This window comes from Cnephaeus nilssonii (assembly GCF_951640355.1).
Source record: "Cnephaeus nilssonii genome assembly, chromosome: 16".
Taxonomy (NCBI): domain Eukaryota; kingdom Metazoa; phylum Chordata; class Mammalia; order Chiroptera; family Vespertilionidae; genus Cnephaeus; species Cnephaeus nilssonii.
This window is the reverse complement of record NC_137087.1, coordinates 7,437,963-7,456,078: the sequence shown is the minus strand read 5'-3', so window position 1 is coordinate 7,456,078 and position 18,116 is coordinate 7,437,963. Positions and strand designations below refer to the sequence as shown.

The following is an 18,116-nucleotide window of genomic DNA, read 5'->3' as shown; positions in this document are numbered from 1 at the left end:
ACTTTCAAAAATAAGAATTTTAAAAAAAGAATGTGGCTTACAATCAGTGATTCTCATCATTGATGTTTCTCTCTCTCCTTTACTCACTAAAATCAATAAAAAAATACATATTTTTTAAAAGTGGCTTAAAGAGATCAACCAAAGAACTTGTATGCATATATGAATAACCCATTGGACACAGACAATAGGGTGGTGGGAGCCTGTGGTGAGGGTCAGGGGCAGGCTATAAGGTGTCAATGGAAGAAAAAAGGGGACATATGTAATACTTTCAACAATAAAGATTTCTTTTTAAAGTGGCTTAGAAATCAGAACTCTTAATATAATCTCAAAATATTAATCAGTTATGATAATAATGGCAGTATTTGTGATATTTTCCAAAATATACAATCAACTCATTTTGAGAATGTATAAGCTACTTTGGGCAAAGTAAGTACTTGACTGTGTTTGCCTATTTCAAGGAAATTTAACAAATGATTTGAAGTAGCAGCCATTTAAACTTAACCAAAATGAAAGCTAAACACAAGGAAAACCGGTTTGGAAACACCTGAAATGAATGTATCTGCCAGGGTTATCCAGGTACTGTCACTTACTCAGAGATCAGCTAAGGCCTTCTGGAGAAGGAAGAAGACTAGATAGAAAAAAAGAGAACCAACTCAAATGAAAGCAAAACCTCAGCGTGCACAATCCACCCAGCATAAGTCCGCAGTCCTGTGGAAGAGTGTGGCGGGCCTGCACTAGCTGGGGATCTCCGAGAAGGGAGCCTGGGACACGAGGCAGGAGAGAAACATCACAAAAGCAGTCAAGTCGGAGCAGAGCTGTCAAAGAGGGTGCAGCCCCAGCTGATGGCAGCTGGGAGGGGAGTGGGGGGAGTGTATTCAGAGAACGGTGCCTGGAGTGACTGGGGTTTAGGCAGGCAGTGTGGGGTGAGTGGTGGGGAAAGTGGAAGCTCCAGTTAGCACAGACTAGAAAAGCTTTACTACCCATCCAAGGAGCTCTAATGTCCTCCTCTGGGCAGTGAGAGCCAGCAGAGGAGGGACACAGTCTGCTCCATGCTTAGACCGCTGGTAGCAATGCAAGGACAGGTGGGAGGCAGCTGATTTCGCTGTGGCTACTGAGCAGAATGTAAAAGTAACAAATGCGGGCAGTAGAAAAGTGGATGCAGAATTAGGGAGGTGGAAGGAGGACAGAGGCTGAAGGAAGGATGAGGTGACTCTTCCAAATGGAAAACTGGCCTACTGTGTGTAACTGATGAACCAGAAAGAAACATACAAGCTGTTTGGCTAAGAAAAAAGCAAGCAAGCACAGGCAGCTTCATCACCTTGTTTGCACTGTGTAAGGTGTCGGCCTGAGCTGGAACATCAAAACTCACACCGGCCTCCCCACTCCCAGGAAGAGTGGGTATAGTTTCCAGACTCTGTATTCTCCCAGGTTCAGATGAAGGAAAAGCCACTTCTGGCAAAGCAGAATGCGTTCCAGAGATCTGGGGAGCCGCCGCAGGCAGCAGGGCTGCTGGGTTAATCGCTAAATTTGCCTAAAGAAGAAAAATAAAACTTACTCAGATATTTTCTTAAACACAGCAGTCCATTACTATTACTGTGACACATGGTGAGAGACTCAAGTGTACATAATGAATAATACGAGAGGAGAAATGCAAATCCCTCATCAAGTTTTAGCATTAAACAGAACGTTATACACCTGTGCCCACCACTGGGCCAAAGAAAGCTGTTACAGGTGCAGCACACAAAAGCAATGACTGGAGGGTGGGGGAGAGAGAACACCTGCAGCAGCTGACAAAAGTAAAAAACCAAGCAAGTGTACAGACGCCACAGGGTGGGCGATGAAGATTCCAGACATGTTATAATTACTTGTATTTTCCAGATCCGAGGGGATGGCTCTTTGGTTTTAAATGGAGCTGGACCTGGTGAGTCCTGTGTGAAATTACAGTCAGTTAAAAATCCATTTGGGAAATAGAAAGAATAGCGTCTCTTGGATTACGTTTATGCCTGTAACGAAGTCTGCGCTGGAGCTAAGCCATCGCCTTCTGTAACTCCCCAACGGGAAGGGCATTCCGATCTCTCCTGGGGCCTCACAGCATTTCACTAGCATTACTTCCACGACACCCCGTCAGCCACTGTCAGTGACAGGCTGTCAGACCACAGGGAGTAAAGGGAGACAGATCATGAGGAAGATGCATGAGAACCAGAGCATCCAAACCTGACGGTTGGCAAAGTGACATGTAGTTATCGCACACAAAGATGACAAAGCACACATTCACCCACAGCCCGAGGCACTGCTGCTGGGAGCCAGAGAGGCCGAGACCTGGGAGGAGGCCCTGAGACGTGCCATCCTTGTTTCACAGCTCAGCACGCGGAGGCCTCAGCAGACACCCAGGGACAGCGCTGAGCCAGAAGCAGAGTTCCCGTCCAGTCCTGGCCTCTTCTCAGGAGGCCCCCCAGAGGGAAGATGGCTGAGGACAGAGACCTAACAGCAAGGACCTCACAGGAGGTAACATGAGGGGGAACCAAGAAACTGGATGCAACATATATTTTATTCAAACGTATTTCTACTCAAAGGTAGCCCAAAGGGAGAAATGGGGGTCCTACTGGGGAAAAGATTCTTCACCCCACCGTAACTCCATCTTAGACTAGAATTTGGAGGTATTACAAAAATAACAACGATAAGTAATGGATTCATGGACGGGACTATGGGATGAAAAGAGAGGTGAGCAAGGATGAAAAAGTACAATAAAGAAAGAGAAGTGGTCTTAGGTGCTATTTCCTCCCTAATTAAGAGCACCCGGCACCCCCTTGGCTCAGCAGAATGAAGTTCATCTGGACTGGGATGCGAACAAGAGCTCAGAGTCCTTAAAGAGATCAGTTCTAACCTGAGCGGTTTCCGGTTTCCATAGTTTTTTTTCTTTGATAACTTGGGTGGATTCAGGATGTTTCTGGTTCTTGAAAGAGGAAACAGAGTGATCTTTTTTCACTACCCTCTTCTTTTCTGATACCTTCAAATGAAAAAGAATACTAGAAGTCTGCCAAGCAGCTTAGTCATTTGAAAGAGAAGTCATCATGCAATAGAAGAATGTGGCTTCTTTTCTCAAATGAAAGCTGAACTAATTCAAAGGCAGCATTTCAGAAATAGCATTTTAAAGACTGTGACTTTCTCAGGAGTCCTCTCTGTGATAAAAAAAAAAAAAAGTACTTACAATATCTACTGGGACAGGGGCAAATGACACATACAGGCTAACACTCAGATTTAAAGCTTTGCACCTGAAAAGCATGAATATTTAGTAACTGACCTTTCAAGAAACTTAAAAATCAAACAAATTTGTAATAAAAGAGCCTGAGTTAGTTCATGTTTTCATGTTAGCTAGGGAAGAGGAGATGGGGACAACACCAACACTCTCATCAGCACCTCCTTTGCCATGCATTTATTACAAAGACCCACATTCTCTGAGTCTTTTCTTAACCCTGTAACTAGACATTAATTCCTTTCCCCAGAAGCCTTCCCACACACCCCAGTACTGAGAACAAAAGGCTGGTACCAAAGGCTGCGACTTGGCAGAACTGAAAAGGTCATCATCTTCATCATCCCCAAAGAGGCTCCCAACGCTTGGCTCTAACAACTAGAACAGACGAAACTCAAATTCAATATTCAAACCAAAACAACTTACAAAGAGAGCTAGGTGAGCTGCTGAGATAGTACCCATACAACACCACAGCCATGGTGTGCAGAACCTTGGCACTGACCCTGGTATTTTTGGTGCCGGAAAAGAGATCCACATCGGGGTCGTTGTCCTTCTGGAGCTTGTGACTAAAAAGGAGCTCTTCATCCTGGAAGACACCTGTGCTCTTGGGGTGGGCATCAGGGTCGGGACTCTGGGGAAAGAGGGAAGAGGGTGTGTGTTTAGGCTTCTAAGGATTTCTCTCAATGAAATCACACACAACTACAAAAATGGAACAACAAAGATACCTCCTGTGGCTTTGTTTACAATAGCTAAAGGCTGAACACAGCCTAAGTGTCAATCAGAAAGGGAATGACAATTCACATAATGGAATACTATGCAGCTACCAAAAATAGTTGAGAATATATAAATACAGGTAACAGATACGTAATCTGTAAAGATCCTCTTTCAACTTTTGTGTAGTATCTGAACTTTTTACGTAAAAAACAATCTATTAGTTCCATAATGAGAAAAATTTTAGGGGTGAAAACACAAAAATTAAATAAGTTCTCTCCCTCTCATTGCCAAAGGGAAGAAGAGACAACAGCTGACTTAAAACCAGAAACCACACAAAGTGGTCAAGCACATATACCTAACCTGTCAGCATCTTAGTTCAAAGTCCTGGCACAGGTATAACCAGCCAACCTGCCCCTATTCCCATCCACCTCCTAGCCCACTGCCTTCAGATTCCAAACAAGTTCTTTGTGTTTGCTGTAATGTCTGACATTGAAAGTTACTATGTACATTACTTGGTTTGACATTACAATGCCCCAGATTCTAAAATCCTCCCCTACTTCTTTAGTATCACATCCACAAATTAAAACAAAAAAACTCACTCCTGACAAAATGGGTCATATTAAAAATTAACTAATAAGGCCTGACCGGTTTGATCAGTGGTTAGAGCACTGGCCTACAGACTACAGGGTCCGGATTCAATTCCAGGTCAAAGGCATATTCCTGGGTTGTAGGCCAGACCCTGGCATGTGCAGGAGGCAACCAATCAATGTGTCTCTCTCACATCGATTTTCTCTTTCTCACTTCATCCTCCCTCCTTTCCACTCTCTCTAAAAATCAATGGAAACAAAAGATATACCCGTGGATGAGGATTAACCACCCCCAAAAGTTTTTGTTTAAAGTTAGTAATTATTATTATTGATTATACATAAAAACCAGTGTAACATAGAAATTAAGGCTACCATTTTCATAACTTAAAAAAAAATCACAGTCCAAAATCAGCCACAATAAGAGACTAGAAGAAATATAGTGCCCTACCCGGTTTGGCTCAGTGGATAGAGCATCGGCCTGCAGACTGAAGGGTCCCGGGTTCAATTCCAGTCAAGGGCACGTACCTTGGTTGCTGATTTCATCCTGTCTCTCGTCTGGGCCCATGTGGGAGACAACCAATTGATGTGTCTCTCTCACATCCATGTTTCTCTCTCCCCTTCCCTTCCACTCTCTCTAAAAATCAATGGAAAAATATTCTCGGGTAAGAAAAATCAATAAAATATTTTTAAAAATATATAGCAGAAGTACTGGTGAGGATGTGGAGAAACTGGAACCCTCAATTCTTCAGCAACTCACATGACAGGCTTGATACCATGAAATAAGATTCTTCTATCCTTCTAAAGCCTTGAGCCTTTGCTGCTTCTGCTCACCTTCCCTACTTCTTTCTTTAGAGACTGGATGTCACACTGATCTTCTGTTTTATCCTCTTCCTCATCAAATAAGCTAAGAACAGTTTTGGTTCTACTTTTGGTTCCTTTGTCCTGGGATGATGAAGAAAATAAATCAGAATGCTTGACTGCTTCCTGAGTAGATACAGTCAAAGGCCCTTCCTGAAAAATGGAAATAATAAAGAAGAATATAAGTAAGACTTGGAAAAGCAAATTCTATTCTGTGGCCTTCCAAGCTCCTTATTCATCCAGTAACGGCCACATTCACATGTTTCAGGGCACTGTAGCTCATCACATCTACTCCCAGGTAATAAAACATTGAAGTCAATTCTCAACCAGCTGCTCCAATGAAGAGTCTTGTGCAGATAATTTATAGCCAAAGATAATTTTTTCAATCATTTTAAAACCCGGGTTCCTCATTCCTAGCAATAGATATATGCCAGTTATTACCCTGATCCACATAGGTTGCTCAAGAGCTATTAATAACTTGTAAGTCATAGAGATAACACAAATACCAACCATTAGGAGTGGATCATGTATTTCCTAATATTTACCTAACACACAAGTCTCAAGGAGAAACCTAACTGACAAAATTAGACAGTTAAATTATAGAAGACTCACATTGTATGCAATTAGAAGAATCTCTAAAATAATGCTAACATCAAGCATTTATTCTATTCATTCAACAAGTACCACATTTCAGGTAAGTTACCATCGATCGTAAGAACCATTATTACTGTATGAACCGCCAAGAAAGAAAAAAACTCCCAATTAAACATGCCTTTTACTGTGTGGTGCATCCTAGTTTCAGAGTGGTCCAACTGTGAAAGATTATGCTTCTTTGAAGAAATGTGTAATTTGTAAAGTGACTACTATGTGCAAGGTAATACGCTAAGTACTGCAGATACAATGGTGAACAAAACAAACCTGGCCCCAATACTCAAGGAGTTCATACGCAAGCAAGGGGGGCAGCAGTACAACAAGCAGTGAGAGTTGAAGTGTGGAATGGGCTGTGACTAGAGTAACTCAGGGATTGCGGGAACACAGAGAGGGCCACACTGAAATCACAGGAAGGGAATGTTAACCGAAGACTCAGGTCCTGCTGCAGCCCCAGGAGCCTCCAGAGGAAAAGTGTACGTGATGTTCTTCACACAGGCCCTAGGAGGGAGACTAAATCTAAGAGTTGAACACACAGAGGATAGAAAAAAGGGAAAGGCATACAGAGACTGGTGGCAATCGCAGATTTCCAGCTACAGCCAGCAGCCTTATCCACAGGCCTCTCCTGCAGGAAATGGCAGATCCAGGAAAAGGAAGCTCATGTTTTAGAAGAAAAACAAATTTCACTTTAATTCACAGCCAACATCAACTTAATGGGAAAAAATAGAGTAAACTAAAATCTTCTTAAGACAGTCATTTGAAGTACAGGTGGGGACTGGAAAGGAACTGGGGGTAATAGAAAAGAGAACAAGTCAGAAAGAGCAGACATGCAGAGAGAAAGCCAGCATGAAAAATAAGACGGGGAAGAACACCCTGGAGGGAGAAAGGCAGAGTGGACACCGGCACAAAACGACAGGGCACATGGCAACGGGCACATCCTGTGTGCATGCGTGCCTGGGAGAGTCTGAAAGCCGAGCAACGCTGAAGGGCTCCTGAAGGCTGGGACCAGAGATTTTCTGCTTTATACTTTACAGTGTTTTCACACGTTTGACCAATGGGCCATTTATTTTCTGTAGTAGGAAATGTAAGGGCGCGCGCGCGCGTGTGTGTGTGTGTGTGTGTGTGTGTGTGTGTGTGTGCATGTGTGAGTATTACAAGAATATAAGACAAACTATTGGAAAATACAAGAAAAAAGTCCACCTTTTCTGACTCTTCAACCACATGAGTGCTCCCAAATTCTGACACCTCTTTGGCACTCTCAACCTTCTTGTCCACAGGCTTCTCTCCAAGTTGTACCTCCTTCTCTTCTTCATCGCTGAACAGCGAAGGTGGTACCTCAGGGACAGTCTCTTTTTTCTACCAAAAGATGAGTAAATGACATCCTCATGAAAAATAATATCAACAGAAACACTTGGAGTAGAGCTACCATCCCAAAGGGACTGCGCCTTGCACATCTTACTCCTCATACCTGGGGAAGGTGAGGTTGGGGGGAGGGGAAGCAACTGGGCAAAATGACCTTTGGATGGGCCTACAGCGGCAGGGAATCCCAACAACTATTTGCAAAAATAACAAGAAAGCAGAGATTACAACTAGGACTGAAATCTAAAAAACAGTCTTTAGAATTAGCATCACTATCTGAGCTTATCTGCACCTACATAAATTCCTTCCTTAGCTTATTAACACCATAGAAACTCCTTCCTTCTAATCATGTAACTGTTCCCCTTCCCTTTCTCATAAATACCCCATTGCCTTGCTCCTAATCAGAATATCAGAATGCCATTTGGGTTTCCGCCTGAATCAGTACTTCCTGAACAGTTATTCTTTTGGATCGCAAATAAATGCTTGTTGCCTCTCACTTTCGCCTTTAGTTTTAGGTTAACACTCAAAAACAAAAAAAGAAAAGTGTGCTGCCTATCACTGCAATGTACAGAACAAGCTGAAACCACAGCCCTCTAAGGAGCTGGCTAAATGTCGTGGTGGGAGAAAGCAAGACAGGCTATGCCCTGGGCCCAGCTGGCAGGAAGCCAGAAACCCGTCAATTGCCCCAATGCCTTCCCTTTCCTTAGGGCCAACTGGCCACCAGCCCGAAGGGCACTGCTGCCTCCACATTTACTTGGTAGGCTTCAACTGTATTCCCTTTGCTCACACGTGCGCCTAACGAGAGACTGTCCTTTCCCTAACCCTCCCTCATTTAAATGCTAAAAAACACACCCCTCAGCGGAGATTTAACAAGCTAATGAGACATGCAAATCATGAAGAAGCATGTAGTTCCACTGCTCAGGCGCCAGAGAGTCCCTGCCTGCACATACTCAGACATGATGCTCCGACGTCATCTTTCCTGCTTCTACTTCTTTAAAACGGTTCCCTGGGCTTGAACCGGGCCCTGTTCGGCAGCAGCAGCACTTCCTTTCCCCCCCCTGGGTGCTGCTTCCCTAGAGTGCTGGGGCTTTGTAATAAACCTCTCTCCTGAGTACTATTCTTGTGGTGAACTCCCTATCTCGAGAGTTCCGAAGAACCCTGGACAGGACAATGAAGGGGGCACATGCAGAGAGAAGAAATAAACGCCACTGCCCCAGGCTTGCAGACATGGCACCTCGGAGTTTCTGCTACCACATCGTCTGCACCTGTCTCCTTGTGCCTCGACTCCACAGGTCCTGCAATCGCTTAGATCCTTACCTCTGCCACTAAGACAACTACGAGTCTCCTTTCTGCCTCCCTCCTCTCACATTTCAGCTGTATAACACCTTCCAGAGCTGTCATGCTAAACTAAAACACCGGATTATTTCATCTCCCACCCCAGACGTGTACCATTTGCATTAAGCAAATGCTAAATATGACAATGAACTGACACTCATTATATCCCTTTACCCATCTGCACCCCATCAGTTCTCACTTTTCCTTAAACCTGTTGCAAACTTTCACATGCCACGACTGCTCCTCACAGTTTATAGTGGCAAATCCTCATCTTTCAAGGTTTCCTGTTCTCTTCAGTAAGTATCAGCTGCTTCATAGACAAGAATATAGCTCAGCCAGAATGGCTCAATGGTTGAGCATCAACCTATGAACCAGGAGGTCATGATTCAATTCCTGGTCAGGACACATGCCCAGGTTGCAGGTTCCATCCCCAGTGAAGGGGGCGTGCAGGAGGCAGCCAATCAATAATTCTCTCTCATCACTGATGTTTCTATCTCTCCCTCTCTTTTCCTCTCTGAAATAAATAAAAATATGTATCTTTAAAAAAATATGTATATATACACACACACATATATATTACTTATATCTCTAACTAGCCCTTACTTTCTTAATTTACATTAATAGCTATCACACGTCTGTTTGTCCATTTACTTGAAAGAATCATACAGTGTAATATCAGTCATGGTATTTTACATCAGGCAGGGGCTCTAGACAAGTCTGCAAGCACTCTGCCCTGCCTCTCATCTGTCCATTACCTGGAGGCAGGAACTTCAGAGATCAGGAAACTGAGGTTATGTGACTTGACTAGAGTGATCAGTATTCTCAGGGCAAGTCACATCAGAAATTTTTGAGAAAAAATTGTAACATATCACACCACTGGACTAGATGGAATTAGGTGGTGAGCTTTGAAGCAGTAGCTAAACGAAGTTAGGAAGACAGATTTGGAAACTACAGAAGAATATTACTAAGATAAGCAAAATTATGAATCAAGTAGGAATAACAGGGTAAGATTTTTAATTATTGTTAGGAAGAGATTCTTAAAATGCCTAATCGTTTGAACTTGAATAAAAACTGGAAACCCACAAGAGTTTCAGAAGAGATAAGGCAAAACTGAAATAATTTTTTAAAATTTTGTGGATATGGATTCACCAAAAACTACATATAACTTTGATGCAAGTTAATGAGAGTAAAAAATGAGAATTATGGTGAAACATATTCTCCCTTCATATAACAATGAACTTTAAACCAAGGAAAATGCTACCCATACTACTGGGTGATGTTTTTTAAAAAATATATTTTAACTAGAGGCCTGGTGCACGAATTCATGCACGGGTGGGTTCTCTCGCCCAGTTCCTAATCAGGGCCGATGGGGGCCAACCAGTGTGGAGGGACAGCTGGAGATTGGCTGGCTATCCAGCCCTCTTGCCCAGTCTCAATCGGCTAGACCCCAGAAGCAAGCTATTGGAGCACCTGCCCCCTGGCGGTCAGTGCGTGTCATAGCAACTGGTTAAGCAGTCGACCAAACGGTTGACTGATCAGTCGGACACTTAGCATATTACACTTTTATTATATAGGATGATTTTGAAGAAGAAGGGAGAGAGAGAAGCATCAATGATGAAAGAGAATCATTGATAAGCTGCCTCCTGCATGCCCCCCACTGGGGATTGAGCCTACAACCCAGGCATGTGTCCCTGACCAGGAATTGAACCGTGACCTCCTGGTTCATAGGTCAATGCTCAACCACTGAGCAACACCAGCTGAGCAAATCTATTGGTTTTAAACTTGCCTAAAGATAAGCTGACAATCTTTGTCATAGTTTAATTTTCTTGATAGGTTTACAAGTCAGTCACATTTACCTTACTTTAAAATATTCTAAGATTTCTAAACAAAAAATCTTTTAAATATTGTGTCTAAAGGTAATTATATTTCATAAATGGTGAAAGTCATGCAGATTGTTCAGCTACTTACAATGTGTATCCTTGACCTTTGTCTTATTTAATAATCCTAATACTACAGGTTTTACAGTTTTATATTTCCCAATACTTCAAAATTCATTAGATTATTGCTCATTTATCTGGGGTACAAGTTACTATTTATAATTTACAAAAAAAAAAAAAAATCACTCAGATCTCCCGACTCTTTTAACCATGGAGCCACTAGATGTCCTGTTTAGGGGGCTGCAAATACAGGCGATTTGAGGAAAGGATTGTGAGCACCTCGAAGCACTGCAGAGCCCATGCCAGGAAAACAGCATGCTCCCCAATGCTGAACACTTCTGGCAAAGCTGTGCAACCTCACCCAACGGGCAAGTGGTTAGGAAAGAGTTCCTCATTCGTTAACTGGCATGTGTCTGGTCTGGGGAGCTTTCATAGGACAAGTTAACATTTATACTATGTCTGAAAACATGAAGAATTATTTCCAGACAAAAGAGACACCATCCTCTTCTGGAGTATTCTGAGACAGGATGAGCCCCAGCCCCCCCCACACACACATTCTCTAAACACCAAGATCTACACTGACACCGCATGGGCTGCTTGCCACGAGGAGTCCTTTTCTCCAAGCTTTGCACGTACGTGCACTTCATCTGCAATACTCCACTAAGCAGAGACCTCTTCCTAAAACTCTGCAAATGGGTCTCCATTAGACTTAGCCTCCAGGTCAGGTTTCAGGAACTGATTCAGGGAAGTATTACTACTTATGTAACATCACTTCAGGATATTTCCCGAACCTAAGAGGTTAAGAATACCGTTGTTGCAGGAGGAATGGATGTGGGAGGAGAGCCAAACAGGGAGCTTCCACTATCAGCGTCGTCTTCAAAGAGGAGTGATGCTCTCTGGGTCTTCTTTTGGCTACACAAACAAACAAAAAGGCAAATGTGATGTTTAAAAAACTGCAGTATCCTTTCTGAGCCACACCTATAGAAACCCACCTCCCACTAAAACATCCGAGCCAGCTATTGAGCTTACACAGCTGAAAACAAACAAGGAAAGCTGAAGGAGGTGGTTTGTAAACCAGCAGCCTCTGTTCCTCATCCTCACGTGCAAGGTCCAGGGCCTCGTTATCTTGTCCCTTTTCAATGACTTTTCACTCAGTGTAGTGCACTGGCTGTTAGCTTTGCCGAGTCGCACACACTCAGCACTCACAAACGGAGCATCCTCTCTCACCACCACCCACGGCACAGGAGGAGCCAGAGCAGGAGGCCCGTTTCCAGAGTGCTCAGGAGGCACTGTCAAGAGATGGCAGGGCCAGGGCCTGCTTTGGGCTGTGACCCGCGGCCTGGTGCCCTCTGCCCACTCAACCCTGTTTTTCCAAGCACCTTTCTGCCCTTCCATACCTTCTCTTCAAACCTGAAACTCATCCTATTCCATCTCTTCCATTTCACGCTCCATCACATCACCATTCACCCATCTCCTACCCCGGGTTGGGCGGCCATACCGACATGTCGCTACAGTTCTCCACACCACCTTCCTTAGCCTGTCTTCCCTATCTCCTCGCCTGCGGTTCTGGCCTGGCCCCTAGAGAAGGCCAAAGGTACGTGTCTGCCAGAACAATACTGATCAGGACCTTTTAAGGATAAGAAATAAAAAAGTGTACCCTAACCGGTTTGGCTAAGTGGATAGAGCGTGGGCCTGCGGACTGAAAGGTCCCAGGTTCGATTCCGGTCAAGGGCATGTACCTTGGTTGTGGGCACATCCCCAGTAGGGGGTGTGCAAGAGGCAGCTGATTGATGTTTCTCTCTCATTAATGTTTCTAACTCTCTATCCCTCTCTCTTCCTCTCTGTAAAAAAAATCAGTAAAAAAAGAAAGAAAGAAAGAAAGAAAAAAGTGGAGGCGTAGCACTGGACACAGGGAATCTAGAATAAAAAGGGTTCCAACTAGTAATGGGTCAAGTTCCAGTTTCCACTATGTGATAAGCAATTGTCCAACTAGCATACTAGAGAATTACCAAATGAGAGCTTTAAATTCAATTTTAGCTAGATAAAAATAATAAGTCATTTCAGTAAATTGCTCACCATTTCCATCTACTTACATTGGAACATAATTAGCATATACTCCAGTAAGGATATTACAATCTTCTTAGTTAGTTTAATTATGAACAAGGTACAATCTATGTAGTTTATTCATTAGTTTAGTACTGATGTCTGCCTACATGTTTTAAACAAAAACCTAAAGATCACTGATTAGGAAACACAACTAACCAAATGGGTGAGTGCACTTACACTGAACATATACACTACAGTAAAGGATAGTTAAAATTAAATCCATATCTTGAAGAAATTTTAAAACAATGAGCCAGCTGGCCATTGTGGCTCAGTGGTTGAGCATTGACCTATGAGCCAGAAGGTCTCAGTTCAATTCCAGTCAGCGCACATGCCCAGGTTGTGGGCTCCATCCCCAGTGGGGGGTGTGCAGGAGGCAGCCAATTAATGATTCTCTCTCATCATTGATGTTTCTATCTCTCCCTCTCCCTTCCTCTCTGAAATCAATTAAAAAATATATAGATCTCTGCGTCTGTGCCAGCCTCGCAATGGCTCCCGGGAGCTTGGCCTCCAGTGACACCTTGATCTCCTCGGCCTCGCTGACCTCCATGACCTCCACCTCCGGGTGGTCGGGGCTCTAAAGCCAGGCCCGCGCCAACATGCCGTCCCACCACCACGCCGCAACCCCCCCATGCTGCGCATGGTGCTGGAGGCGCTGCAGGCGGGCGAGCAGCGCCAGGGCACCTCGGTGATGGCCATCAAGGTGTACATCCTGCAGAAGTACCCTATGGTGGACGCCATCCGGCTCAAGTACCTGCTGAAGCGGGCCCTGGACACCGGCATGCAGCGTGGCCTCCTCATCAGGCCCATCAACTCCAGGGCCAGGGGTGCCACTGGCAGCTTCAAATTAGTTCCCAAGCAAAAAAAAAAAAAATCAAGCCCAGGAAGACAGCCACCGTGTCGGCCCCCCAGAGACCTAGGGAGGCCAAAGAGGAGGCCCCCAAGAAAGATGGCCAGACCAAGGGCGAAGAGGCAAGAGGGGGCAAGGCCAGGAAGGCCCCCCAACAGGCAGACAAGGTCACAAAGGCCCCTCCTGGTGCCAGCGGGCCCCATGGGAAGTTAAAGGTCAAAGACAAAAAGGACAGCTCAGCAGATGCCAAGGCCCCCAGGAACGCCAAAGCTGGGACTCAGAGTTCTAAACCCACCGTCCCCAAGAGTGAAAACGGTGTGACTTCCCCAGCCAAAAAGAACACGGGGAACAAGGTCCTTAAAGAGGCCACTGCCCAGGGTGCCAGAAAAGGGTCGAAAGCCAAAGCTGCTGCTACTCCTAAGGACAGCGAGTCCAAGGTGGTGCCTGGACCACTGAAGAGGAAGACAGAGGTCCCCAGGGGCCCCAGAAGGCCTGGCATGCCTACCACGGCCTCATCATCCCAAGAGACCAGTGTGAAGGCAGAAGCCAAGAGCTAGAGGCGGGGTGGAGAGACACTAAGACTCAGTTTTTATTCCCCCAAAAAACATCACTTTATTTTACTGTAACCTATTTATCAATAAAGAATTTTTTTCTCCCTCACAAAAAAAAAAATATATATATAATCTAATAGACAAATATGCAAATTGACCGCACCTTCGCTATGCCCAAGCCACGCCCACCAACCAAGCCACGCCCACCAACCAATCAGGACGAATATGCAAATTACCCCAACAAAGATGGTGGCTAATTTGCATATCGCGACAGCGTAGAAAGAAGCCAAGAGCTGCAGAAGGGAGCAAAGCTGCAGAGAAGCAAGCAAGCCGGGGGGAGGAGAATGGAGGAGCGGAGGCGGGGCCGGGGGAGAAGGAAGTTGAGCAGGCGGGGCCGGGGGAGAAGGGAGGAGCGGAGGCGGGGCCGGGGGAGAAGGAAGGAACGGAGGCGGGGCCGGGGGAGAAGAAAGGAGAGTGGGCTGGCAGAGAAGGCGGGGCGGGGGAGAAGGGAGGAGCGGAGGCGGGGCCGGGGGAGAAGGGAGGAGCCGAGGCTGGGCCGGGGGAGAAGGGAAAAGCAGGCGGGCTGGCAGAGAAGGCGGGCCGGGGGAGAAGGGAGGAGCGGAGGCGGGGCCGGGGGAGAAGGGAAAAGCAGGCGGGCTGGCAGAGAAGGCGGGCCGGGGGAGAAGGGAGGAGCGGAGGTGGGCCAGGGAAGAAGGAAGGAGAGCGGGCTGGCGGAGAAGTTAGAAAAGCAGGGGGGCTGGCGGAGCTCGCGGGGCGGGGGACAAGGGAGGAGAGCAGGCAGGGTGGGGTAGAGTGCAGCAGGAAACCCTATTGCAGGATTTTTCCTGCAACGGGAACGCTAATATATATATATATTAGAGGCCCAATGCACGAAATTAGTGCAAGGGCCTTGGCCCTGGCCCCTGCCTGCTGCCACTGTGGCTGGGGGCCTCTGCTGCCTCTGCTGCCTCTGTCTTAGCCCCCACCCACTGCGGCTTTGTCTAATAGGAAGGACATCCGGAAGGACGTCCAGTCTAATTAGCATATTACACTTTTATTATTATAGGTTTTTTAAAAACCACAAAGAGCCAACTCATAATGACAGAGTAAGGTAATATCTAATATACCTTTAAGGATATATACCAACTTAAATTTACACAAACCATAACCAAAATATTTAACCACAAGGTGATAAATAACTACAAAGTATTTTTAAAATATAACTATCTCAGTTGCCAAAAAAATGCCAGATATTTCATTAAGCAGCTAGAACAGGAGAAAATCTTATGGTTTTCTGAACAAGTAATTTCTAAACAAACACACACACAAATATAAAACCCAACCCACAAAAAAAATTTGATGGCAAGCTGAAAGTAAGCTGGAGAAGAGCTAGTTTTTTTCTGGACCTCGATAGCTGTACTAGGAAACAAGGGCAGTCCTTGACCTTGGCCCTCATTTCCCACTCTCAGCCTCTCATGCAGATGTGTCCTCACAAGAAAAATATGCTGCTCAGTGAGCTGGAGTATTTCTCACTATAATAACAGTTAAATGCTTTGATTTCTTTATAAAGTACAGATACCAGAAAACATGATGATGGCCACAGAGTTTATGGCCGACACCAGGACACTTTGGAGGATGAAAGGGAAACTTATTAATCATTATGCAGGAGTGCCAGGCATCAACCGGGGCAGGCAGCGCTGCACAAGTCTGTTAGGGTTGCAAACCTGTTTTTGTTTGTTTTAATGGTTTGGAGATATAATTTACACATCATAAAATTTACCCTTTTATAGGGTAAAATCACTGTTTTTTAGTATATTCAGAGTTGTACAACTATCATAACCTAAGTTCACAATATTTCCAACAACCAGAAATAAAACTCTGTATCTGTTAACAGTCACTCCCAATTCTCCTTTCCCCTGAACCCCAAACACTAATTTATTTTCTGTCTCTCTGGATCTATCCATTCTGAACATTATATATACGTGGAATCATACATGTGATGTTCTGTGACTGGCTTCTTCCAATTAACACAATACTTTCAAGGTTCATCCATCCATATTGTAGCATGTTGTTAGTTCCTTACTCCTTCTTACTGGTGAATAAGTCCATTGTATGGACATAATATATTTGTTTACCTTTCAATCAGTTGATGGACTTTTGGGTTATTTCCAATTTTGGGCTAGCATAAAAAATTCACGTACAAGTTTTTGTGTGGACATGTTTTCATTTCTCGAGCATATACTTCAGAGTGAAATTAAGTCATATAGTAACTCCACTTTTAACTTTTTAACCAACGGTTAGGCTGTTTTCCAAAGTGGCTGCACATTTTATATTCCTGCCAGCAAAATGTATGAGGGTTCCAATTCTTCTACATCCGCTCCTACACTAACTGTCTATGAACGCTTTTTCTTTTTTTAAAAAAAAAATTCTTGTTCTTTTTAAATTTTTTTTATTTTTATTGATTTCAGAGAGGAAGGGAAAGGGAGAGGTAGAAACATCAATAATGAGAGAGCATCACTGATTGGCTGCCTCCTGCACGCCCCCTACTGGGGATAGAGCCTGCAACCCGAGCATGTGCCCTTGACCCTCCAGTCTGCAGTCCAATGCTCTATCCACTGAGCTAACCCAGCTAGGGCTTTAAATTATTTCTTAAGAAAAATGCCCATACACTAAATTTTAGAAGACAACTTCTGGACCAACTGGAGATGGAATGAGTCTGGAGCAGAGAACAAATTACTGAAAGCCAGGAATTGTGTGTAGCTGCTCCGGGGCCTACAAATAGGACATGTTTCCAGGTCTCTAACTTGTAGCCCTGTGTGCAGCAGGGGCGTAGGGAGCGGGTGCATGTGAAAACAGTAACTTCTATACCATGTAGAAATCGCTCAAGTGCAACAGAGGAGCATATACGAATGAAGCCATTTGTGCTCTAGACTCCAACCCTATTTATTTCTTCTCTCTCATCTGTTTGGGTTAGGGAAGGTTTTTTAAAAGAGGGGGCTTAGCCCTAACCGGTTTGGCTCAGTGGATAGAGCATCGGCCTGCGGACTCAAGGGTCCCAGGTTCGATTCCGGTCAAGGGCATGTACCTTGGTTGCGGCACATCCCCAGTAGGAGGTGTGCAGGAGGCAGCTGGTCAATGTTTCTCTCTCATCGATGTTTCTAGCTCTCCCTTCCTCTCTGTAAAAAATCAATAAAATATATTTTTTAAAATAAAAAAATAAAAATAAAAAATAAAAGGGGGGGCTTAAATTCAGTCTTTCAAGAAGCTGGCCAAATAAGAAAGGAAGAAGACTGGGGGAGGGGGGGAGGGGGGGAGAGAATAAAGGAATGAAATGTTATTTCCCCTACATTCATGACAATAAATGGTTAACAGATGCTTACAATGCTAAGTAGCTCACGTATGATTTTATTTAATCCTCAGTGATCCTATGAAAAAAGTACTATTATTATTTTTGTTTAATGATGAGGAAACTCAGGCCCAGAGAGATTAGAGCTGGGCCACAATTTATTACCAGGTCTAGGGATTCCGGAGCCTATATTCTTAACCAGAGGCCAAGGACACATCCAGGGGTGAGGCCATACGGGCCAAACTCAGAAATGGCGACACTGAAAGATGTCACACTATTCAGAGATAGAACGGAGGTGCTTTTGGAACTATCAGATCTAAATGGGCCTCTCGCTCCTGCGGGCACGCCCGTGCCCATGCCCGAGCCTTTCCCTTCCCCTCCCCAGGCACGTGACCATCAGCTCCCTCACTCCCAGGCTCCACGGGCCCTTCCTTTACCTCCATAACGTGTTTCCTCAGCCCACTTCTTCTAGGAATCACTTCTTCTACCTCTGTGATTTACCCAATAAATGTTCTCTTACAAAAAAAAAAAAAGAAAATCAAAACAAAGGCTTAACCACACTAATGGGTAAGATTTAC

The 18,116-nt window shown here is 44.6% G+C and overlaps 2 protein-coding genes across 6 annotated transcripts in view; one reads left to right on the top strand and one right to left on the bottom strand.

Annotated features, from left to right (window-relative positions):
• Window positions 1-18,116, bottom strand: part of LOC307112768 (WASH complex subunit 2A-like) — a 70,075-nt gene that overhangs the window by 3,876 nt on the left and 48,083 nt on the right. The window contains exons 21-28 of one of the 5 annotated variants that reach the window (XM_079793719.1): window positions 11,498-11,600; window positions 7,258-7,413; window positions 5,383-5,562; window positions 3,753-3,881; window positions 3,548-3,628; window positions 2,885-3,007; window positions 1,866-1,928; window positions 1,319-1,531 (exon numbers count right to left, since the gene is read on the bottom strand). In XM_079793719.1, the coding sequence (XP_079649845.1) occupies window positions 1,319-1,531; window positions 1,866-1,928; window positions 2,885-3,007; window positions 3,548-3,628; window positions 3,753-3,881; window positions 5,383-5,562; window positions 7,258-7,413; window positions 11,498-11,600 (1,048 nt within the window). The remainder of the gene's footprint in view (window positions 1-1,318; window positions 1,532-1,865; window positions 1,929-2,884; window positions 3,008-3,547; window positions 3,629-3,752; window positions 3,882-5,382; window positions 5,563-7,257; window positions 7,414-11,497; window positions 11,601-18,116) is intronic. The other 4 variants (XM_079793720.1, XM_079793722.1, XM_079793721.1 and 1 more) reach the window with 4 other exon arrangements.
• Window positions 12,191-14,198, top strand: LOC307112474 (histone H1.8-like; the record flags this gene model as incomplete). The annotated part of the gene is given in 3 exon segments (XM_079793229.1): window positions 12,191-12,223; window positions 13,375-13,653; window positions 13,656-14,198. Coding segments are annotated over 3 exon segments (855 nt in total).